The sequence below is a fragment of the Athene cunicularia genome (genome assembly GCF_003259725.1).
Source record: "Athene cunicularia isolate RWA chromosome Z unlocalized genomic scaffold, athCun1 chrZ_part2, whole genome shotgun sequence".
Taxonomy (NCBI): domain Eukaryota; kingdom Metazoa; phylum Chordata; class Aves; order Strigiformes; family Strigidae; genus Athene; species Athene cunicularia.
In genome coordinates this window covers 12,427,094-12,451,845 of record NW_020799143.1, presented here as the reverse complement: position 1 = coordinate 12,451,845, position 24,752 = coordinate 12,427,094, and the positions used below count along the sequence as shown (strand labels likewise).

The 24,752-nt window shown below is 35.7% G+C and overlaps 1 protein-coding gene across 2 annotated transcripts in view; it reads right to left on the bottom strand.

The window, feature by feature from the left end:
* Positions 1-24,529, bottom strand: part of FANCC (FA complementation group C) — a 77,318-nt gene extending 52,789 nt beyond the window's left edge. The window contains exons 1-4 of one of the 2 annotated variants that reach the window (XM_026866458.1): positions 24,430-24,529; positions 22,234-22,407; positions 20,621-20,705; positions 14,921-15,015 (exon numbers count right to left, since the gene is read on the bottom strand). In XM_026866458.1, the coding sequence (XP_026722259.1) occupies positions 14,921-15,015; positions 20,621-20,705; positions 22,234-22,398 (345 nt within the window). In that variant the 5' untranslated portion in view covers positions 22,399-22,407; positions 24,430-24,529. Of the gene's footprint in view, positions 1-14,920; positions 15,016-15,437; positions 15,494-20,620; positions 20,706-22,233; positions 22,408-24,429 lie in introns of those variants that run through there. The other variant, XM_026866459.1, reaches the window with a different exon arrangement.
* Positions 24,530-24,752: the final 223 nt, after the last annotated feature.

Here is a 24,752-nt window from a genome sequence, read left to right as displayed (position 1 = left end):
TCTTTGCAGTGATCAAAGTTCCTGATGTTTATTTGCACAGGTTAGAAGAGGAATGACAACTCCTCTTTTCCAAACATACCAAAAAAGCCGTAATATCCCTAAAACCACAAGAGTGAGTCTCAGCAAGTGATTAAGTAACTTTGAACTACCTTAGCCTCCAGAAGACTTAACATTTTCCATTTCTTTCTTGGATGCATGCCCCCTGGAACACAGACCTCTCTCTTCCACCAGCTGCTAGGGAAAACCAGGTCCCCAGCTCCATGCCTCCCTTTCCCTCTTAAAATGGCATTCCCTTCTGATTATTTTGTATTTTAACTATGGTAAAACATTATAGTGATACTATCAAAATTTAAGACAGAGTATAAAGCAATTAGTTATTTATCTTAGTCTGAATATTACAAAAATGAGTGTTCTCCCCACAGAAGGGAGAAACAACAAGATGTTTCAGATGTTGTATTTGTAATAAAGGCATGCTAAAACCTATACTCTATGCCAGATTCCTTCTCCTCTAACTTTGTCAATAAATAGCAGGTGAAGGATGTTCATAATTTTAACTCAAATCTCTCAGTTCAGTTCTTGATTTCCCTCTTTCAAAACTGGCTGGATAAGAAGGAAAGAACAAGTTTCTCAGTATGACCTCTAGCAATTCATAAGCCTTTTATTACATGCGTTACACATATATGTCATTAATATAGTATTCTTATCTCATAGAGACATCATTTATTGTAAATATAATATTATTTTCATTTTTTTCTGCATCAAATGATCTTAGGGCTCATTTTCCCTTGTGGAATGACAAATTATTAACAATTTAGGCACTGCCTAACTTAATAAAGCAGACTAAGGAACAGACCTTGAGGTTTACTATAGTTTGTGCTAAATATCTTCTTTATGTTACCTTAAATTCCCATCTCCTAGAAAAACGTGAGTTTGTAGATTTGCTTTTATAAAGACAGAAGAAGAGAAAAGCTTTTACATTATATTTGGATTATTCTTAGCATATCATATTCATTCCTAAAAACATTTTCTGAGGTGTTCTTAACTATCCAAAAAAGCAGCATATGAATAAAAATAACATGTAGTGAGTTTTATTAAAAAATGAAGAGTATATTGTCCACAAAATGAAATCAACACTCTTCATCTGAGAGGAGACTATCATAATTCCAATGTACCACCTACATCTTCATGTACAAATTAATGCATCTGTATCAAAGTTGGTAATGTTATAGAGAATGAAGAGATGGAATGCTGTCTTCTTAAATCACAATGATCTAATTCATATTAAACAAAGTTTACAAGTAACAATGGTAAAAACAAGCCAAAAAAAGTTCTTTTATGATGGATACACTCTCAATTAATGTAATTTCTTCTAAAAAATACAGAATACAGTGCAGTTGCAGTTTTTTTGAGATGTACTCACATGCTAACATCTATTCCATCAAAAAGGCATTCAAGGAAAAGGGAATTTTTTGTAAAAAGAGCATATCATACCCTGCTGTAACAGACAACAGCTCTTCAGGTTGTAAAGACAAAACCTTTATCACTTTTGAGTACCTACCTGAATGCAAATTCATACTGTGGGAAACTTAGGTCTGGTAGAGGATCTTGGAGGTGTCTTAGGAAAAGACATTCTGCCAAGAGTAGTACTGTTTCAAGAAGCCTCCAAGATGACCTATCATTTGGTTAAGGTATGAACAGAACTTCAAGCAATCAACCCACATGAACTGGAATGAGGCCTAACTTCTGAATACTTCAATACACTTGAATACTTTCGGACTCTTAGAGTATATCATAACAGAACTCATTATCTTTATGGACATTTTTTTTCATATAAGCACTATGTCGTGTTTATTTTAGTAACTACAATAAAACAAATGGGGAGAATAACAGAAGTGTTTCTTTTTTTCAAAACTTAAATGTGAAGAAATATTAAACATGAGTTTTGGAAAAGAAAACAGCCAAGTTAAACTGAGCCAAATATACAGACAGGAACTACAGCTGGACCCAAAGACTACGATATGCAAACACTAAACAAGCACTGACCCTGGGGGAAAAAAGAGTGGAGGAGAAGGTGTATCAGTCTGTGACCAACAGATCAGGAGAGGAACTGTAAAAAAACAAGATATGGAGAAGTTCTGGGCAAAAGGATCTCTTGTTCATTACTGGTTCACATCAGGAAACCCAAATTCTGGCTCTCCAGCTCATAATCTTGTATCATAAAGATGCCTTCATAAAATCAGGGACAAATGACAGACAATTGGGTTTGACGATACACAGTATGAACTACTGCCCAGCTCAGAGAAGATGTTACTTAGGCAAAATATTTTAAAAATGTTACCCACTATCACCTGTTTAGGATGATCAGCAGACAGGGATTACAGCTGTGAACTATCAAATGTTAATATGCAAACTTTCCTTGATTGACAGGAGTACAAGAACAATAAAACGTTCACTGACTGTGAAATTGTCTCTCTGCCCAAAACTAAGTTGCTATAGCAATCATCCAGACTAAAGAGGCAAAAAGTGCAACAAGCTCCCCTGACAGATGTTAAAAGGATTCACCATCACAGGAGAAAGGATATTCCTGGACACAGAAAAACTGAGTGGATTAGATATTGAGAAATCAATTGTACATTTGAAGCTTAAAGGACTCCAGTGTGAAGTAAGAAGAAAAGGCATTTGACTCAAACTTTGAGGTGACATTCTAGTCTGACAGCACAGACTAAAGTACCTCTTAGTGAGACAGTAGTAATGAAATAACTATGCTAATGAAGACCACGTCATTCCTAAAGGCCCCCCATTACTTCAGTTGAGTCTACAAAAGGAGAATATGGTATTTCACTGTTTACCTGCAAAACCATAATTATCAAAATGTATGATGTGTATGTGAACCTGAGCTGCTGTGGCACTTTCAAATAGCAAGTTGTCTTGAGGGAAGAGGATAAACCTCCTGAGATACCCACTGACAGAATGAAGACTCACAAAAAACACTGGTGCTAAGGAAAGCCATAGATCTGATCATAGGCATGAGATATTATGAAGCACTGTTACTTATAGCAAGAGATGTCCCTTACAACAAGGGAATTTGAGATTACACTTTGAAATTGTATGTGGCAGAAAAAACTGCTCCATTACAAAATACATTAGTCAACTGTTCTCTTATTTATTGTAACAGCCTGTAATGGCTACAAATTACTCCACTAAGCAGATTAAATACAGTCGTCTAGAGTCCCTGCCTGGACTGACTTACCAATTAGACCAAATAGAGAATGCTTGGATGAAAAATGCTCTCTGGGGTTTTACCTTCAAAAGATTAGGAAAGTGTCTGGAGAGTAGGTAAAGCACTTCACTGTCACACACTTTCCACACCATAAGATGCTCCTTTCATCTACCAGAATACTTCCAGTTCCAGCAAGCTTATATTAGATCACAACATTCCACCATCAGTTTACTCCTCTCTAATAAATACACTCACCTTTGTGTTCCAAACATTAAATCAACAAACTTTGCTTTGGCCATCTGGGAGAAACACACAATGACCCCTGGGCAGAAGAAATTCACACATAATGATCTATCCCACTTCCCCACTAAAAATCCTTTCTATCACCATCTACAGAGCTGTTCTCACAGTGCACACATTGTCTGTTAGCTCATACAAGCAGACAACTGAAAGATATACAAAATTAGCTTAATCGCCTAAGCCTTCCTAGGACTTATCATGCAAAGTTTTAGAAACTGTATCCTTGGTCTTCTAATGCACATCTGCAGAAACCCCGCACTGTATTACCTAAAAGTAATTCAAGGCAAAAGTAAGACTGAAAGACATCAGAAAACAAAGCAAAAGAAAATAAAAATTCACTAGTGTGGCAAACCTCAAAACCAGTCTACTTATTTGAGGCCTACTAGTATACTATATGGAAGAGTAATTCAAGCAATACACATATACTGAATATACTACTGGCTATTAAAATAAGTGAATAGGGAAAAAATCTTTATTAAATATAGTATCTTATCGGTGGGTATCTCTGGAAAACAGAGTAATAATCAAAGTATTTTTATTTTTCTAGAAAGTAAGTAAATTTACGCCTACCCCACTTTAGTGGAGTCTCACTTGACTTGGCCTGCAATTTGAACTTCTGATGTTTAAAAAGAGAAATAACAGATTTCTTTCTATCATATTGAGACCAGTCTAAAACATCTCTGTCAAAACTAAGAATTCTTAAATCTGTGAATAAGCTTTATTTTTCTCTTTTAATATATTTTTTCCAGTATCTTAAAGGAACCATCATGACAAGTCTTAAAGAAACCATGAGAGTACTGCAACACCCTTTGACCTTTCAAATTGACAGCAATAATCAGAACTATGTTGTTGTGACCCTCTGAACTAGTATTATTAAATTACATTTCTGTCCTTTTAAATTACATTCCCTAATGATACCTCTAACAATTACTACACATGGTATGTTTGAAAGGATACAAGTTTAATTATGCAGCAACAGAAATACCATAAAAACCTTTCTGTCTAGTTAGCATCCCGTCTCTTGACAACAGTCAAATGCACAAACCTTAGGAAAACCTGTACAAAACCAGCAGGCATTTAGTTGTATCTTCCTTATTGCCTGCTTCCTAGGGGTTTGGCTGCCCATGCTCAAGGCCAGCTGCCATACAGTGCTGTGTGAGCAAGAGTTGTAAGAAGCTGGGTCCTTCTGGCTTCACTTGGGAACTGCATTAAAGCACAAGCAAACAAGGCCTTTGGTCCTTCCCTGAGCTACACTGCAGTCATGTCTGAGGCTGGTTAAGCACCTTGCTGATCTGGAGCCTGCTCATTGCCATGACTTGCTGGCTTGACCTTGGACCTGCCTCATCATTATGAATCTGGTCTGGTGATCACCGGACTCACAACTTACCCCAGCGATTGTCACTGGCCTTGCTCTGCTCTTCTTGTGCAACTGTGTCATTTCTGTATGAAGCCACAGCCGCACCTGCCTTCTAGTCACCTGCGGATCCTGGCTCACCTTCCCCTGTGAAGCAGCCTACCCTTGGCTCTCCCTCACACCAAGTGTGTCAGTGTTCATTTACCTAAACTTCCTCTGTCTTGCAATGGCCTTTCAAGGTGGGACTAACCAGTCTTTTGAATTAGCCCCTGCATTGAATACTCTCAGATCTCACACAAAATTAAAAGTCAATCTACACACAAGTTTTGCTTCACTGAGGTTTTTCCAAATGCTGACTAGATTTTCCAGTGAATGGCAATTCTGTCCAAGGTCTGAATTTACCTTTGCGAATGCTGTATTTAGAGGTGAAAAGTATTTGATTACTAAATTTTCTTCAGACCTTTTTCTTGAGTGGCCTCAATTAGTTTATTATCATTTCAGCTGAAGCTCAACTTCCACCAAAAAACCCCCAAGATTCTTCTGCATGAACTGAGGTCTGTGAAAGAGTAGGAGTTCTTACTCTTGCTTTTGTTGGGTCCATGATACAAACAGCAGTATTTTCCCATGTTAACTGACATGACAGCAGTGATACCACCTCTGTTTTTTTTTGCAGAGGTGGTCACAATAATTGAGGATTTTTTTCTTAAATTAATCCATTCAGTTTCTCAAATTCTTACCACAAACTGTACAGAACACTTACACAGTTTTACACAATGATACACTCATAAGGATGGTTCAGGCAGCTTGATTAAGTTCATAAACTGAATTCTTAAGACCTTTTACACAGTTGACATATATGATGCTCTTCCTCTTAGTACAATCTGTTGTGCTATATGCTTCTCCAGAGGTGTTACACCCATGCAAAGGAATTTTTGCTTATTTAACTCAGTTCTGCTTCTTTCAAAACCCGCTTGGAGCTCCTGACCACATACTTGTATTGTTTGAGTATTACTATTATTTTCTTCCATATTAACAGAACTTGAGTTTCAGAAACATGTTGCTACATTCTGGTGACACAAACTGACTGCTGTACCCAACCCAAATGACAGCCAAGGAAACAAAAGCAGTTTTCCCTATACAGAGGGCTGAACTGCAAAACACTTCCACTGTTTTTCTAGGAGCAACCCTGATGTTGCAGCAAGCAATCTTACACCAATCAGAAATCTCTCTCCTTACAGTTACTTTCTTTTTATATATTTAATCAAGTAATATTCAATATACAAAAGCAATGAATGTATTACTTGTGTTCTTCAGACCAGACAGCCTTCAGGAAAAGTCAGGCCTCTTCAAAAGAGTAATACTCAAAGTGCAGAATAAAGCTGAATTGGAAGATTATTTTTTTTTGTCCACTGCCCCAACTTCTGGCAAAACTTATGAAGCTCCATAAAGTATTTTTAGGTCTGCATGCCTTTCAACTTGTCTTTTTTTCTTTCCCTGTCCTGTCAGAAGTGATTTGCTAACTGTCTCTGACAAAATGAGCACGCCATCTCCCCATGCTTTAACTTTGCCTGGCACAAGCATTTTTGTTTGCTGTCGATAAAAGTAATTGTCAATTTGTTGCTAAAAAATACAAGGCATCAGAAGTTAGGTCTACACCTGCTAACATGTCTCTCATCAATTGTTCCTAATACTGATCACACTGTGATCTCTCACCTGTGAGTCAGCCGTTAAGTTTGTAAGACTGGGTTTTTTTCAGTCTTATTTACAAACTGTTTCACAGAATCTACTGTTTTCACTTTCCTTATGCATTCTCTAAAACATCTCAGTTTTATGTTTCATTTTACACAAAACATGTATGTATAGCTTTTGCATGCAAGTTTGAAATAACAATTCACCCAGGTTTCACTGGTTGAATTAATTGAAAATTGCTTTAAAACACCAATTAATTTATCTCAAATAATTACAAAGAGAAAAGCTACTTTCTGACTTTTCTGTTTTTTAATACCATTGCCTTGGAGAAAATGGCACATCTGAGTCTTCTGTATGTCCTTTCAGCTATACAGTGGGGTGGAGTGTTGGCATTTAACCTCTTCTATCCAGTCAGAATAGTTTTAAAATTTTTGTTAGTACATGTAACTGAAAAAACAGTGTAGAATAAAATGCCCTTCAGATACCTGTTTCATTCTGCTCCTGAAATCTAGTCCAAGGGTGTGCATATGCACTGTATATCAAGAGAGGTGGACTAGAGGAAAACAGAACTTTATAGTCCCTGCCATTATTATGCATTTAAACTTTCTTGTACAACATAGTGGACTGAGAACCACCCAGAAGCTAGAGTGGTGCTAATGCTTCTGATACCTTATTGCTTAAATAAAAAATGGGAAAAACTGTCAGTTTAACTGTTGTGACAATTACATTCACTCAGGTATGTTTGCTGTTCTTTAATCAACTTCATTATTAAATGGATAGATCAAATTTAAAACAAAAAATTCCTGTATATTTAGCTTCATACATAAAAAATAAAACTATGTAAACAGAATTTTAAACACAGAATTGAGAAGCAGTACCTTTTCTCTTTTCCCCTTGTATCTGAGAAACATTTTTAAATCAGTTTTTTCTATTCAGAAAGCTAATATGCTTCCTCATTTTCCTTGACTCACAAGTCAAATAAAACATTCAGGTTTCCTGGATGCAACTTTGATGGCTTGTCGACTTTACAACATTCAGGTTTCCTGGATGCAACTTTGATGGCTTGTCGACTTACAAATGCCATGAAAATCTGCATTTCCCAACCTGTCCAACAGGATATGAACTTATGTGAGATTTAAAATTGCTTTTAAATTTTTGTGAATTATGAGAACATATTGTTATTGCATAACAATAAAATTGCTAAAATTACATTAAGTTCCAAGTGCCTCACTGCTCTGACCAATCACAAATTATAAAAATAATCTCAAATTCTCCAAATATAAACAACAAAATATCATAAAAGGGATCATTAGCCTGTAATTATCCAGAAACTATTGCATGTTTCACAAAAGCCTCCAGAACAGGCAACCATTAGCAGCAGGTTATTTGGTAGACTGTTTTTGTCTGTTTCCATTTTTTGAGGCATATTTAATAATTGCTCTTAGTTTTAATGAAGAATGGAAAACTTTTGTAACACAGAACAGCTTGAGTGAAAGTGTAATGCACAACATCTACTTTTATTTCTTGTTACTAACTCCAGTGAATGGCCTGTTTATGCTTACTCTGTAACATTATTTTCTGACCATTAATTTGGTTGCAGAATTTAAGTTCAACTTGGTTCTTCCTTAGAGGAAGCACTCATCTTTGTCATCCTCATGACAACTTGAAGGCAAGCTACTGCACAACACTGCCTTTCTAACAAAACACACTCAGATGAAACCAAGGAAAGCTGCAACATTATTACCGTGAGTTTAATCCCTAACAACATCTAAATTACCCTTCTCTTTAAAAACGGTGTGCACTTTAGTGCTATGTAAATACAGACAACCACTTAATAGAGAGAGCGTCATCTACTGACAGTTAGTGTTACACCTTTTCACAGCTTCCTAGGTTTCCTGTGCTAAAGCACTGCAAAAGGCTTACCCTTAACAAGGTACCAGAAGCAAAAGATGGATGTTTTGTTGTGACGTTGTGGGGAGAGTCTCACATCTACAGCAAAATAACTGAAAGAAGCAGCAGTGAAAAAGGTGACAGAATAAATTAAAACATGGGAGCAGCAAACCAAGTATTATGACATACTAAAACCGCTGTGGAACACAGATGACTTGTCCTTAAAAATACAGTGCATGACAATACACCAATGGGTCACTATGAAATCGCATAATAAAATTTTCCCAAGGAAAAATAGAGGAGGGGAAATACAAAAAGCCTGCACTGGTCACAATACTATTTGTAGTTTTATAACAGTGAGGGAAGGAGGCAGCTGGAGGAATGGAATAGTTGGTTCTTTTTGGTTCGTTTTTCTAAATCTATTTGCATGATGAGTCTTCCACTGTAACCACTTCAGAACCAAGTATGTTTCCTAAACTGTCTGTGTACAGTGTTTAACACAACAGATCCCCTAAGTACTAAAGAAAATACAAACATGAAAAAACAGTCATTATCATAGCAATAAGTGAAAACACAGGTAGAATTCCTCCACATCTCTGGAATAATTATGGGCAAGGAAAGACAAACAAAGCTCAACTGCATACAGTGTGCATGCAGGAAAGAAGGTCATTAAATTAATTTTTGAGTATCCTGAATTGTTGCCCAAAATTTCAGGAATCTTAACACAGAACTCTCACTAGTACAAGCATCATTAGACAGCTAAGACTCAAAATAATACTGCACAGTCTGGGCAGCAGTGAAGATGGCTTTAATCTAGAGACTATTAATAAAATAAAATGTTCATCCTCCCTTAGAAGAATATGTACTAGAATGCTGTGAAATGGAAAGCTGTGTACTTATTAATATAAAACATATGTGTACCTGTATGTAATACGAAGAATGCCATCTACTGGTAAGAATAAACACCATTGTGCATAAGTTAGTAAATAGCTATCACAATGAGCAGTAAAGTCGTTGTTACTATGTCCAGTTCCAAACTTTTCCTCACATACTTGGCATACTGCATTTTAACAAATATGTACAACCCATATATCTGGCAAAATAAGCTGGTAAAACAGACAGAAAGGAAATACAGTTCTCTTATTCTAAGGTCTTCAGATCTTATTGTGGCCTTTCAATACTTAAAGTGAGCTTATAAGAAAGATGGGGACAACCTCTTTAGTAGAGCCTGTAGCAATAGGACAAGGGGTAATGATTTTAAACTAAAAGATTTAGACTAGATATAAGGAAGAAATTATTTATGATGAGGGTGATGAAACACTGGAACAGGTTGCCCAGAGAGGTGGTAGATGTCCCATCCCTGGAAACATTCAAGGTCAGGTTGGACAGGGCTCTGAGCAACCTGACCTACAGGAAGATGTCCCTGCTCACTGCTATTCTGGATGATGTATAAAGATATGATGAGAAACCCTGTATTTCTCAAAGATAATCTAGTCGTTCTCAGTTCCTTCATGATTTACTGTGATGCCTTAATATCCTCCTTGTGATATAAATATTGAAAATGCTTTGGTAACTGAAAATAGAAGCCAAAATACATAAAAACGTGCACACACACGTTTCACACTCTCTGACCTTTTCTTAACATGACTTCTTTCCAGTTTTTTTCTCAGCTATTCTCCACAACTTTCTCATAGTTCCATCAATGTCTACTTTCTAAGATCTTTCTTGTAATACTTCTATTTCAATTTGTATGAGAGGTTACTCAACTTCTGGTTTTGCAGCAGTGTTGTTTTTCTTCTATTCCTGAATATTGTTGCCTGACCCAAACATATGTCAATGAATAAAACTATTAAGAATGGCAAATATGGTACCAGCTGATCCAAGGTGGGTATCCAAGATACAAACGAAGAAGCATCTGACAACTAAAGAGGAAAAGAAAACCACACACAAGTTTACAGTGAGAAGTGACTAAGCATTTCAGTGCAGGTGCATCTATCCTAAAAAGTAAATCACAAACATTCCATTTTGAACCATCACTGAGAGACCATCCTTTCAATGTTACTTCAAAGCCTTAGATATATTGCTACATAGAAAGCCAAGGTCTTACATTTTGCTGATAATTCTGGCACAGATTCGAAAGTAGGGGTAAGAAGTCAGTGCTTCATTAACTGAACCAACTCAATTAAAGTTGTAGTTTAATTAAAAAGTCAAGATGATCATTAAAAAAAAAGGTCATCCAGAGAACATCACTAAAAATCTCACACATCCTGTGCTTAATTGGCAGTAAATTTATCTGGCCTATCTGCAATCCACTCTAAAACACTTTAATACAATTTAACACTAGAGAGAATTCCATCAAACTTAGTCTAAACAAATACACCTTCAAGGTACATCAAAAGATTTGCAAGTGGAGGACAGGTATATGCCTTCCATTCTTCTGGAAAATAAGACTTCCATTCAGATGCTTTAATGTATCCCCCACAGGAGCATATTAATAAAAAATACTAAAGGGAAAGACTTCACACAGAAGTCCTTGACATTATATTTTCAGATTTATAACTCACATTTTAAAAAACAAAACAACAAAAAACTCTGCAAAACCCTTTTTACCAGAAACATTCAAGTATTGCTGTACAAGCAAGGGTTCTACTAGACATGTATAATATTAAACTAATTGTTTTCAAAAATGCTTCCATGTTTGCTATTCAACAAATAACAAGATGATGCTGAAGTTCCATTATACCTCTTATTTCCCCCAAAAGCAGAGAAACTCCAGCAAGCAAACACCACAAACACTAAATTTGGTAAAATTGAAATCCTTTATCTGAAAAGACTACAAGTGCATTCCCAAAGAGGTACTCTCTGATGGTGAGCTTTGTTCACTGAGTGCTGACAGTGTCCAAAGGAAATAATAGTCTCTGCTTTCCACTGCATACATTTGGGAAAAAAAAAGGTGTCCACCACTTTTCCATCAATATTGCTTAGCTCAGCAGAAAACTGAGATGTTAAACTCAAAAGAGAGAGAGGCAAGCACTGCAGACCATAATTCAAAACCTTAATCTTACAGCACAAATATCTCAGCAACATTCACAAATGATTAATAGGTGAATCAAGAGTTTTAGAGGCTTTTTAAAATCTTTAATTAGTTTTAGTATTTTCATAGGAACATTATTTTTATACAGTTCTGTTGAAGAACTAGAGACTCATTGACACAATAAAAACTTTCTGAATCAAAACTTTTACATCAATTTTGCATCATACCATCTTCAGTTCATAAATTATCCAGAATAACACTGTAAGAGAAAACATGTATGGAATCTTATGAAAGATAAACCACACAAGTTTCATTATGTATTTTTTCATAATATAACAAAAATAATTTTATAATTCCAGTGCCTTTAAAAATTACTTTTACAAAGAACACCCATTACCTTTGTAGTCATTAATATAATGTGGTCTTCCACAGGAAAGATACCCAAAAGAACTACATATTTCCAGAAAGAAAAATTTGGCCAAGCCCAAAAGCCACTTCTAAAAACACATGCCACATTCACAAGGGACTGTGAAGGTCAAATCCACAGAAGCTGAACAGCAGTTCCTATATGTAAACCCCTTTTCCATGCCTCCTGTGTCGGTGTGTATGCACATGAGACAGAGCCCCATTCTGTGTGGTCATGGATGTTTTTTCATCCATACCCTCTAGTGAAAGCTTAAATACCTTAGACAATCTATAATTTCATTCCAAGTACGGGCAAGATTTCCATAATACTAAAAACCTTTCAAGTAGCATTCAAATTTCAAAGCTTTATTTAGAATTAACTTCTGGATTTCAATTTCTTTTACATCATGTAGCCACAAAATGACCTTCCTCCCCACCCCCAAGAATGTGTTTCAACTATATATTTTGGACTTTTGGCCATTTTTTCCATAGTGTACCACAGTGTATTTGGCATCTTCTCCACTAGAGAGTAAATATCCCTGCTGTAAAGAGCTCTTATCATATTACAAAAAAAGCTGAGGTCAGATCAAACCACAGCAGAGGCTGGTCATTCAGTCAATATGAAAACAGCTGATGCAAATCTCAAATTATGGCTCTCATAGCCAATGTGTCTTGATCTCTTTCTGTGACAATCTTTTCAGACACATATTATCAGGAAAATAAAGCAGTTCAGGAAGAAACAATGTTAAGTATGCACTAGGTGCGTCAACAGACTTACTGTATGTCTTTTTTTAAAAATATAAATAACTATCACACATGGCAAAAGAAACCCTTTAAGAGTTGCAAAATATTTAACTCAGGTTCTTCTGTACAAAGCATGATAGTCATTATACCACAATTGCTGGTAACTAAAATTACAACACTGATTAGGAAAAGGAAATAAAACCACTTTCTTCAAAAATCTTTGTGATGATGCATACTGAACAGTAAGAAACCAAGAAGAAATTCTAATGACTGTAGAAAACAATTTAATAATACTCTTTCCTTTAACCTTAACTTTTGTATCCTCATGCTGTGCATTTTGCAACCTCCCTTACCTTTACCTATCCTTTGTTTTTCTGTGTTTTTCAAGAGTTCTTGCTTTCCCTCCAATCAAAACATGAACATATTACATTTCAGATCATATATAATGACATATATAATGACACACCCACTTCAGGCAACTAGGAAAGTGCTGAATAATAAAAATAGTTCGTAAGACATGTTTGTGCTTTGAACTCCCCCATGTCCTATTCCCTACTGCTTTTAGATTAACTCTTGACCCATCAAGTGACAATGACTACTGAGGTTGATTCAGACACACAGAGTGGATGGAAATATTTCTGCAGACTACAGTGAGGCTTGAATCAAATGCTTACATGTTAGTCCCAATCTACAACATCTTCAGTGCTGCCAAAAGCAGCAGTCCCACCTTCATTCATCCCCAACTGTTCTTGTTTACTTGATAATTCTTCTTATATCAGCAACACCACCAGTTCATTACATCAGTCAGATAAGGCAACTGATATAGATCAAAACCAACTGTTTTTTACCCTCCCAGAAATGGAAGCTATCTGTAGAATATTATCTGGGTACACCTCTTCCTCAACACTTAACATCATTAATCCATCTGCTGCTGCTAATAACAAAATTACAAATTTTGCTCTGTTTGATAACTAAGTACATGCTATTGAGCATCAGCTATGTCACTATGAAGAACATACCCAACCAGACTATATTAGAAAAGGCAGAATTTTTTTGCATCACTTTACTTTGGTATTCAAGCACTGCCACACTGTGAATTCCAAGTATAATAACCTCAGGAAAAGCCTCTTGGAAAAGGTTAAAGACAGAAGAAAATAAGGGTTATTCTAGTTAGTATTAAGTTGTTGAGAATTTCATGGCAGGTGGTACAACCCACCAAATAGGTACATACAGGCACCCGAGTGCATCTGGAAGTTTGTGAGAACTTACTGCTGAGATTACTACACATAAAGCAACAATACTACATGGTGACATACAGTTATTTACCAACATAAACATCTGCAGTATCATTACCTAGTTTAAAATAATTTGCACAACCTAGTATTACATGCATACCTAGATAAACTGACATGTACAAAGTCAACTAGTAAGAAATGAACTACTTGGAGAAGTCTAGAAGTATCTTCAGTTTTAGCAGATGTACATAAATAATGAGCAGACTGCTACAATTTCAACTAGTTGTGAGGCTTATAAGATATAAAAAAATACATTAACAATTCCATTAATATTTTTAACCATATTTTGATTTGGTCTGTTGGAGAATGCAAGGACAAAAAGATCAACACTGCTCCCTCAGCAACATAAAGCATTAAACATCAATGTGCTACAAGTTATGTACGTGCTGATGTGCTTTGCTAGTTCAGTGTGTAAATATAGAAAATATGAACAGATGTGCCATGCAATGCCCTAGATTTGTGATTAAAGATAAGGATTCATTATTCCTTAAGTCACTAAATATAAATCCACACACAAGCACTACCCCTCCTCTCTCTGACTGCCTTTGAGGAAAGTTTGGATACAATTAAATTCTTCACAGGCAGAAGATTAAACAAAAGCAAAAAAGAATAAAAGTAAAGAACAAATATAAGCTGTTTTCAAAACAAACTATGGCATTTATCCAGGTTATTTATTTTATCCTAATTGAAAGGTTGGGTTTTTTTAATACCACTTTCTTCCCTTCTGATTTGTGGTTGCTGCTCACTATTCACAGTGGGTGAATTTACTAGGTTAAAAGCCATCAAAACTACCCACTTTAAAATGCCACATCTTTTTAATATTTAAAATCACAGACTAGCACTGACTGTGTTAGAGTGATATACACATCAACACAGTATGTATGGAAGTTGTGTTTGGTGCAGTTTCTTCAGTGACAGCGTCTCTATGCTCTAGATGTAGCACCTTTAAGTAATTTAATTCAAAGCAGTCCTGGAAAGGATTCACTCACCCGTACCCAGCTGTTGGCCTTCAGTTCCACAGGGTTCTGTGGTTCACTGCTGTACAGACAATATAAGCACCACATCAGAGTCTTCTGGCTTTCATCTGCAAGGAAAAAAGCAAATAAGGATACACTGTGGCAGGGGGGGTGATCAAACACAGACAGAATTACACAGAACAATCCCTATCCATCCACAAAACTAAAGCCCTTAATATTAGTCTCAACTCTTAATGCTTCTATTCTACCAGATTCAGACCACACATTTAATGTTATTCATATGTAGTTCTTGTGTAATCATTTCCTTCAATAGCAGTTTAAAAGGTATCAAGGACTTCAAAATCTATACAATACTTAGATGGTCTTAAGAAACATTCATAACCTAGTAATTCATTCACATAAATAATACTTGAAGCTATCATACAGGAGCTTTCAATTCAGTACCTAAATAATATCATTAAAAACAAACAACAGTATTAAAATAGTTACCACACTGTGGCCAAAGCTTACACAACTAAAGAATGCTCACATCTGAAAAAGCTCATGAAGTATGAAATCTTCACAACAAGAATGCAAAACATTGTTTTTTCTGTAAGAATATATTAAGATTCTCCATGCTACAGGAAAATTACATTTCTGCAGGCAGCAGAATAGCTAAATGTTGATGGAAAAAAACCTATTGTGGTTTCCTGTTCGGGATCAGATCACATTTTACTTAATTCTAATCCACTGTTGGAAATGAGTTGCTTTCTCTAAAAACTTACTGTACTGAGCAATACTGTCACTGCTCAGAAGCACAGATATTATTATAGAGGAGCTGATTATTTGGAGCAAGCAGCTGAAGAGCCATTTAACTCATGATTATTTCCTAGAACTTTGTTTTCAATAGGCTTTTTTTTTTTTAATGTTCTTTGGCAAATACCATGAGTCTCTATACTGAATTTCATGCCAGAATAAAATTGCACTATTGTAATAAAAATTATGAAAACTGGATGTAGTATTGTAGCTCTGATGTAATATTCACTTGGTAAGCAATATTATTCTTGTTAAAAATAATACAAATGAGTAATACCACATAAATGTTAGAAATTATATTAGGAGACAATTTGATTATCAAGCTCAGCAAGCGATTTCTTTTGTTTTCTCTGTATTTGCTATCCAGGATAATAAACACTATTATTTAGAAGTGCTTTGTTGGCAAAGCCTGAACAAAAATTAAAATGCCTCTATTTTCATCAGATGATCAGAGAACTTAATATTGATTTAAACCAGTATTTCTCAATAAATGTCCAACAAGCCTGCAGGCCATTATTGGCCTCCCACTGACTAACATCTCTGCATAGAAATGGTTTCTCAAACATACACATTTAACTGACTACAATTTGGGGTATTCTGCCATTGTGTGTTTGGGGATTCTTTTTTTTTTAAATGGATTTTTACAAGGCTTACAATTTCCTAAGTTGTTTAAGATTGGAGTTAAAGGAAACATCTTGCATACTGCTCAGTAGAAATTCAAAGTACTCTTATACTCTGATTGTAACTATATCCAACCAGCATTCAGACATCAGCACTAAAAGGCAACTCCTTCAAATCTCAGACAAAAAACATTCCACCTAAACTCTGATATGAAATTCATGGGAGGAAAAATAAACAAATACTGTTTTATTTATTTAGACAACTAATAGCCATTTGCTTCTTGGAAAATAAAGATTTTAAACATTATTAATTATTAATACTAAAATATTGCCTGTTTATAAAGTCTGGCTTTTGAGATTATTTTAATTTATATTAATTGTATTTTTTTAAAGTCAAACTATATAGAAAGAGACAGGGGGAATCAAGTCCAAATAGCTTATCTCAAAAAAAGTATATGTAGTTCAAGTGTTCCTTCTTTTGACTCATCCTATTTATACTATATTTCTACAGTATGCCATTAAGTAATTCAAGTTCTAGTTTTCTCTTAACCTAAAAAATAAAGGAAAGAGGTGAAAAAAATGCATGTAACTGCTTAATAGACTTCTGGATGATAAGACTTTTTGCTACACATGATTACTTGCTGCATACTATGAAGTAAATTGCATATATTGTTCGCCTGTCACGAATGTAAACCAATATGATGAAAGACAAAATTATGAGAACAAAGCTTAGATAAATGATATACTGTTGCACTCTGACAGCATAACGAGTTTACAGAGATATAGTTAGATACATTCAAACCTCAACCTAAGTGAAACCAACTTGTATTGGTGCCATAGCTATGCCAAAATTCCCCAAAAATAAGGGACACGCACAGCTTCACACTTTTCCCAGTCAAAAATACTTTTTAGCTACAACCAAAACCTAAGTAGCCTCCCATAGATCTGTGAAAAGTAGGAAAAGGAACCATACACTCCTCTCACTGAAGTACCCAATGACACTCTGAGGCCCACGCTCAGGTTCACGGTTTTCATAGCTGCTTTGGAACTGGGGATGAAAGGTGGGAAAATTGAGAATAAGCGGGGACGGATCTTAATTATGGCAACTGCAAAAGATAATCACATCAAAAGACCAAACACAGAGAACCACAGAAAACTTACTGGTGGGGTTTTTTCTTCCCATTTTTCTAGTAACTGTGATCCCTGTGGAAAACATACCATCATGGTACGCGCTGAAAACCATTATCAGGATATGAACAAAGTCATTTGATCTTATTATGGCAAGAAAGAATAAATAAAAACACCAAACAAATACCCAAATAAATACGTAATTAATACATCCAGAGGAAGAAAATTACTAATTCAATGGTGGAAATTACATTGCAAAAAAGGTCACCAACTATCTACTAGACTTCTTAAGTAGGTTAATGTTGTAACTCCAACTAATGGAATGAAAATTTTCTGTTGGAAATTTAAGACAGCTTGGAAACTGTTTTGTAGAAAATAAAAAACAAAAAATCAGCCAAACAAAAGCCTAAACCTTTATGATGAATCAGATTGTACTTCTTCCCTGTCAGTCTCACATCAAAAAATTTTTAAAAAAGGGAAAAAAAAAAAGGCAATGTTCTTCCCATAACACAGTGTGGTCTCAGTCTCCCTATGACACAGTTAGTTTATAAATACCCTGTCATGAATGGGGCCACATGCAAGGAACTAGTAAGAAAACCCTAATCTTACAGCAGAAATATTCTTTTTAGAGCTTGTTGTAAAATTTTATTAAAATACATCAGAAAAGCTAAAACTGAACTTCCTGTGGAAATAAATGCTTACATAAGCATGCACACTGACAGACATACACTAACATGCAGGGCCACCAAGAAATTCCCCAGCATTTATGGTATTAGTTTGGGATTCAAGACATTTGGGCTCAAAATTCAAACCAGGAGGGTCCTACTGAGAAGATAATCCCCCAGCCCACAGAAAAAACATTGGAATTCCTTACCAAGACTGAATTCCTCATGTATCCCTTGTGGTTAGGACCACAAGTAGAGCCATGAGATTTTCTTTGGTCGTGCTTCCTTCACATTAGCATTCTAAATCAGGCTAACTTGGTCACCTCCTGCTCAGGAGTGTTTATGAGGAGATTATTTTCCCTTGAAGAACACACTTTCTGTACTGAGTGGTCAGCCACGTCAGCTTCCGGCACCAACAGACATTCACCTATGGTGATATGTATTGTGGTTTGGACATGATGCAGAGGCATGTTTTTCCTCCTCCATTTATTAGTATGAAAGACTGCATTGAACAAAATTAGTTCTTTCTACTGCGAGGGTGGCCTGGTCTCGGACACATGCCTGAATGAGCTATTTATCCAAATGAGAAATTACATGAAACCCACTTGAAAGTCAGCATCTACTATAGCCAGTACTATCTTAAAGAGTATCTTCAGAACTAGTGCCAAACAAAATGAAAAATCTGCTGAATCTAAAATGCCAGCAGTCCAAAGAGTGCTCAGGTAACTCTAAAAAGAGGAAGTGATGGGAATGTATAAGCAGATATCTTCAGGTCTGTTATGTTAGAAAATCTCCTTCATTCATCTTTAAGCATTAAAGAGAAGAATTCCATGTTGAGCAAGTGAAGTTCTCTGTATTGGCTTGCTTGCAACTTTGAGACCAAAAAAACCTGGTAGTAAAACCCCACTCCCTTGCAATCTTCAGAGGTAATGACCAACTTGCAGAAAAAGCTTTTCTTGCTTTAGAAAATGCTGAAGGATCCCAAAGAAAGGAATGAAATAGAGAAAACCAAGAACGTATGGCTGAGATTGTTGTGAAAAGGAGTCAAAAGCAGGAACAGATGGCTTTCAACTTCGATGAAAAAAATATATATGAAGCTACTTTCTACACCACAATGTCTTGTCAGCTCAGAAAAACTGATGGTCTAAAGACATGTATATTCCAACCAAAAACTCAGAAGTATGTACATAATCGCAAACATCAACAGTTATCAAGATGTTCAGAAACTGAAATGATGATTAAAAAGGGAACCTCTCCATTGTAAAAATAAGTCTATAAAGTATGAAACGGCTTTTCTTAAAATGTGCCACAAAATCACACATTTGCTACTCTGGGAAAGCAATCTATCTTTAAATCTATGGTTCCTATCCAAATTTTTGTTTCAGAGGGGAAGTGCTGACATAACACACATCTACCATGTGTTCTGCAGACAAGTTCATTCTGCCTGTGCTTGGAGCTGACTAGAAGAAGATAAAGCCAAACCAGAAGACATATGATCACTTTAGCCTAATGTTGTGCTTGACTTAAGTCCCTCCAGGTGAACACAAAAACTGTCCTTCCCTGTGTTTCCACACAAGCAAGCACAAAAGAGACAAAATGCCATTTCTGGTTGGTGTTTTGTTGTGGGGTTTTTTTTGTAATTGTAGTAATTGCAGAAGACTGGCAAAAGATGAGGGTCTCACAGAGAAGCTCAGATTCAGTTTTCTGCTTAAAAGTAGATCCCAATTAATTTATCAATGTATCAACATCTCAGGTCCTGAAAAATGCACTGGAACTGCTGGTGAGGTAACACAAGCAATGTCTCCTCTCTCCCAATAGGTTTCCTACCCCCAGTTTCTTTTCTCTTCTTTATTCTCACCTACACACACTACCAGTAACAGACTTTTGGTTTTTCATACACTTTTTTCCTATGTAACCACTTCACTGGTTTGCTTTTGATTCTGTGTGCATTTTCACTAGATTGCAAGACGGGGAAAATACAGTCAGGAAAAACACAATAAAAACAAACACAATCATAACTTAGAGCTTTACACTAATAAAAATCAATCAACTATCAGAAAAATTAATTCTTCTGTATTAGCATATATAACAGAATATTATGATGTATAACTCGGAGATACTTCTGTTGAAAGTAGTATAAAACACTAGACTATTTTATACATTTTGAGAACCTAACAAAAATGTAATTAATACAACAAGAAAATAAGAAAAATGGAAATCATGACACACACAAACACTTACTGAGTTTAAAACCTAATGCTTCCAAGTCAAGATTCTGCAACTAATCCATGGAATTAATTAGTTCCAAAAGTAAATTTAAGATTTTTCAATGCCACATACTTTAAATAACTCGGATAACTTTCTAATCTCAAAATTTTACTTATGTAAAAAAGAATGCTGAGTTTTTATGGAAAAAATCAAAGTATATAACAAGTTATATTTTCCTAATTCCTACAGAATAAAGTTTATGGAATTGATGCAGAAGTATCATTACACATTCTTACCATATCCTGTAACAAAAGGATTCCAACAAAGCCTTCCTAGAAGCTGGCCAATTAAAGGGAACTGCTGGATTGCTAAAACTGAATCCTGTTAAAACGTAAAAACAAACAAAAGATAATAAATATATTGCACATCAAAAGTAGGTTAGGAGAACTGTTAATGACACATATTGTTGTAAATTACAATCTCAATGGTTTTGCTGTGAAATACTCTAGAAGCAAAACACCTGCAGGTACATAATAAAATCAGAACTTCCTGAAATTCAGTATAATGTCATAATTCAAATAAATTAAAGCTTAAGTAAGTAATTTCCTCACCTCATACTTAATTATGGTAGAAAATTTGTTCATTTGCCTTATATGCAGTAACCAGAAAACAGTAACCAAGATTTCATGATAATAAAAGCACAATTATAATGTATTTTTGTTGATCCTCATTGCTTTAACATACTCTCTCACAGTTTCTGAATAAATTAATACCTACTATGGCATAAAAGTAAGTATCCTTCTGTAACTTTCTCTTGCTTTCTTTAACTTACGTAATGACTACCAATAACAAACTGCAATTTAACTTTTAACCAAACAGAAAGCAGTTTCACTATAAAAATAATAGACAATGTAGTTTATATACAATCCTGTGTAATCAGTCTTATTTTTCCCTTTTTGTAGCTTTACTATCTAATAAATGAAAGCTTAAAAAATGGTGCTATGCTGAGATAACATGCAAGTAGCAGGAACGATAACCATCTCCTGCTGCTGCAATAAATTCCTTGCATTTGTCTCACATTTGGGGTTAGCCCTAGACTTTCTGGGGCCATATTCACAAGGTCCACTTCAGGCCAAGCCTCAGATTACTTGAAGTAGCAACACCAGAAACAGATTATTTTTTCCTCCCTTAAGAAAAAGACATACATAAATAGGGGAAGAATCACCGCTCCCCAAAAATACTTTGTTTGAAAGTTAAATTCAGTTCAGGAAAAAAAATAAGAACTCTGTAGTCTTCAGATAAGAATACTATTTAAAATACTTCCAGAAGAAGTCAGTCTCATACCATAATCTGAAGTTAATTGTACTGAATACATATACCGAAATTGCCAAGCTCAGAAAAATATATACACAACATATAAACAACTAAATTTACTTTTAAAATAAGCACTCTAGTGAGTGCAGTCAATAATTACATTACTAAACAGAACAGCCAGCAGCATATGCCAATGATCTGACCAGGCTGCTAGAATTCACTACATGTCAACAGACTCTCTAAGATTTAAAGGATTGGTTACAGTTTTGCATGTTAAGGCCTTTAAATAATCCAATTTATGACCTGAAAACCAGAATCAAATTCTTGTTTACTTTAAAGAGTTTTTTAAAGCGGCTAAAGCATTGGCTGGGAAATTTCACGTGACAACAACCAATCAAGAAGAAAAAGCTGCTTTCACAATAAATCAGGGAAACAGGAAGCACATTCCTGTTTGCATTACCTGTGGCTGTTTCCCCAATTTGCCTCTCTGATCCAGCAATACATTAGGTCAATAACACAAGCCTTTTTGCTACTGTTAGCTTCTGGTCTGAGGGTGCCTTCAAAACAGGTCACTCTTCCTTTTAAAGTCACTTACCATATGTTTTAACGTTTCATAAATCTGATGTAGGAACTCTTGGAGCTGGGGCAAGTGAAGGTACATATCCTTCTGGGATTCCAACGTGGTGGCTTGTCCCCATTCAATAGCTTTATCCAACCAATATTCAAAGTTCAGTTTGGGCACTGTAGTGTGCTGGGCCATTCCACAGTCCTGAAAAAAAGATTATAACTCTACATCATGCAGCACTAAACACTGGCTTCAAACCAAGAATGAAAATGGGGAAGGATTTCTGTTAACTTTTTTTGTGTTCACATGTGAGGGGGGCTGTGGAAGGTGTCTGTGTTTACATCTCATTAGGGTGACAACTTCCTTTTTAGTAGTAAGATTTCACTCAAACAATACTATAATAATGTGAGTGTGCATTTATTTAGAATGCTTTGCATGATGAAAAACGGAAAATGCCCTTTTCAAGATCAATGAAAGCATTAAAGCTCAATCAAAGCAGAAGGGGTTAGGGAGACTTCGCTCATTGTAATTTCTAATTGATCACTAGGTTTTAAGTGCAAAAAGAGTATTCTCCTTAAAGAAAAATAAATTTAGTATTTCAGCTCTGTTTTTCTTTGTATTATTATACAAAGGAGAGGGGGGAAAATATGACCACACGCAGCTTTACATATAACTCAGTTCTGAATAAAAGCTGTACTGTATATAATCTATATCCAACAACATACTTCTCTGTATAAACTGAGTCTTTAAGAGATGAGCATTATTGCCAAGCCAGAATGTGAAAATCTGACCAAATTGCCCCAGTAAAAGGCACCCAAAAAACACCCACCCATTTTTTTCTGCTTTGCTATTACATTTTTTGTTGGCAGAAGGACAGAGAATAGCACAGCAGGCACTACAACAACCTTTAAACCTCTCTGAAAGAAACTCCTCATAGACTGAAAGAGCAAACGACCTCTTGCAGCCATTCAATCATTGCTCTTTCCATCAGTACTGTAAAGACAACTCCCAATTAACACAAATGTGGTGGCTGTTTTCAGAAATGAACTGTTGCCCACTTGGAGACAAATTCAGACACTCATAGGTGTAACAGAAATCAATGAATATTTATTTCTCTTTGTAAACTACATACAAAAAAAATAAACCCGAATCTGAGCAGCACCCCTGCAAAACAAGACTGCTTTATATAACCCTTCTAATCATATCACTTATATTGCATGCTAATCTGAGCCAGGCAAAAATCTTAAGATTAATAAACATTTAATTTCTGCAAGTAATAAATAAATAAATATCTCATAGTGAATCACAACTATTGGCTTTGGATGATGTCCAGCAAATAGAACGTAAGGTAGAACTGCTGGTTTACCAGAGTTCAATGTGTGTTTGCCCTAAACATGTTCAAAGCAAGGTAAGCAAAGCCAATGCTTTTGTGTTCAATATTGCACTCCCGTTTCTACCTGCAACTTGCTGTCAGCAGAACTCAATGGACCTGTGCAGTGCCATGATCTTACTGAACTTCTGTGAGCATCAAAAACAGGCTACCAGACTTCATCACCATAGCTCGCTGAAGTGACATAGGTCAGACACCTGCTGCTAACTGCAAGTGTGCATTTTTCAGTTTCTGATAGTTAATTCCCTTAAGATACCTGTCCTGAGTATCTTGGATATGAGCAAATTTGTCTTATCATACTGTCAAGTATATTCCTAAAGTCTCTTTCAGATTTATTTCCACTCTCTTCAGTTAGTTGAGACTCCTTTTATTTCAGCTGCCAAAATAAAAACCTGCTTCTTATTTATGACTATTTACTCCACAGTATCAGAAATTCAGAGGCTGGATTTACTGTGAATTGCTTTAAAATAGCTTTAACTTCTAGAAGGAAGAGGAAGATATAGTCTTTAGTCCTCCTCTCTCAGAACCCCCAGTCAAACCCTCCTGGTCTTTTACTTTCAAGGAGAGGAAACCCCTGTGGAGCACAGGCATGAGGGTGCTTGTTCTATCTTTCAGAAGCTGAAGGCAGCATTTCTAACAAGAAATGGATTAGCTTTATTCTGTCAAGTGAGCCATCTGGATTAGTGTCTGAAATGTAACACTTTATAGTCAGTAACTTTTGTTAGTAGATCTTGAGGCAAAGCCCTACAGTATACAGGGGCACTCACACTTAATAGTGCTACAATCTCCCCAATCCACATACAAATACTGTTACAGTCTTCCAAGTTCAGACATACCCGATCACTATTCCTCTGTGATAGACAGTGATCTATTTGCAAGGGTTGAAGAGACACCAACAAAGTTTTCAGAGAACTTCTCACAACTATCTTCTTATTTATAGTCTGAAAATGAAGTATTTGTGCATTCAGCATGTAAGGTAGTCAAAGAATAAAGATTTCTCTTCTCTAGAACTGTAGAAATAAAATAATTTTAAGTAAAACCATAAAAAGGGAAAAAATTAAGTGAAAGCAAGTAACTTCATTATTACAAATTCTGAAACTCAAGACGCGGATATAAGAAAAAGGGAATATGCATTGCTAAAATACTTTATGCTAAAATA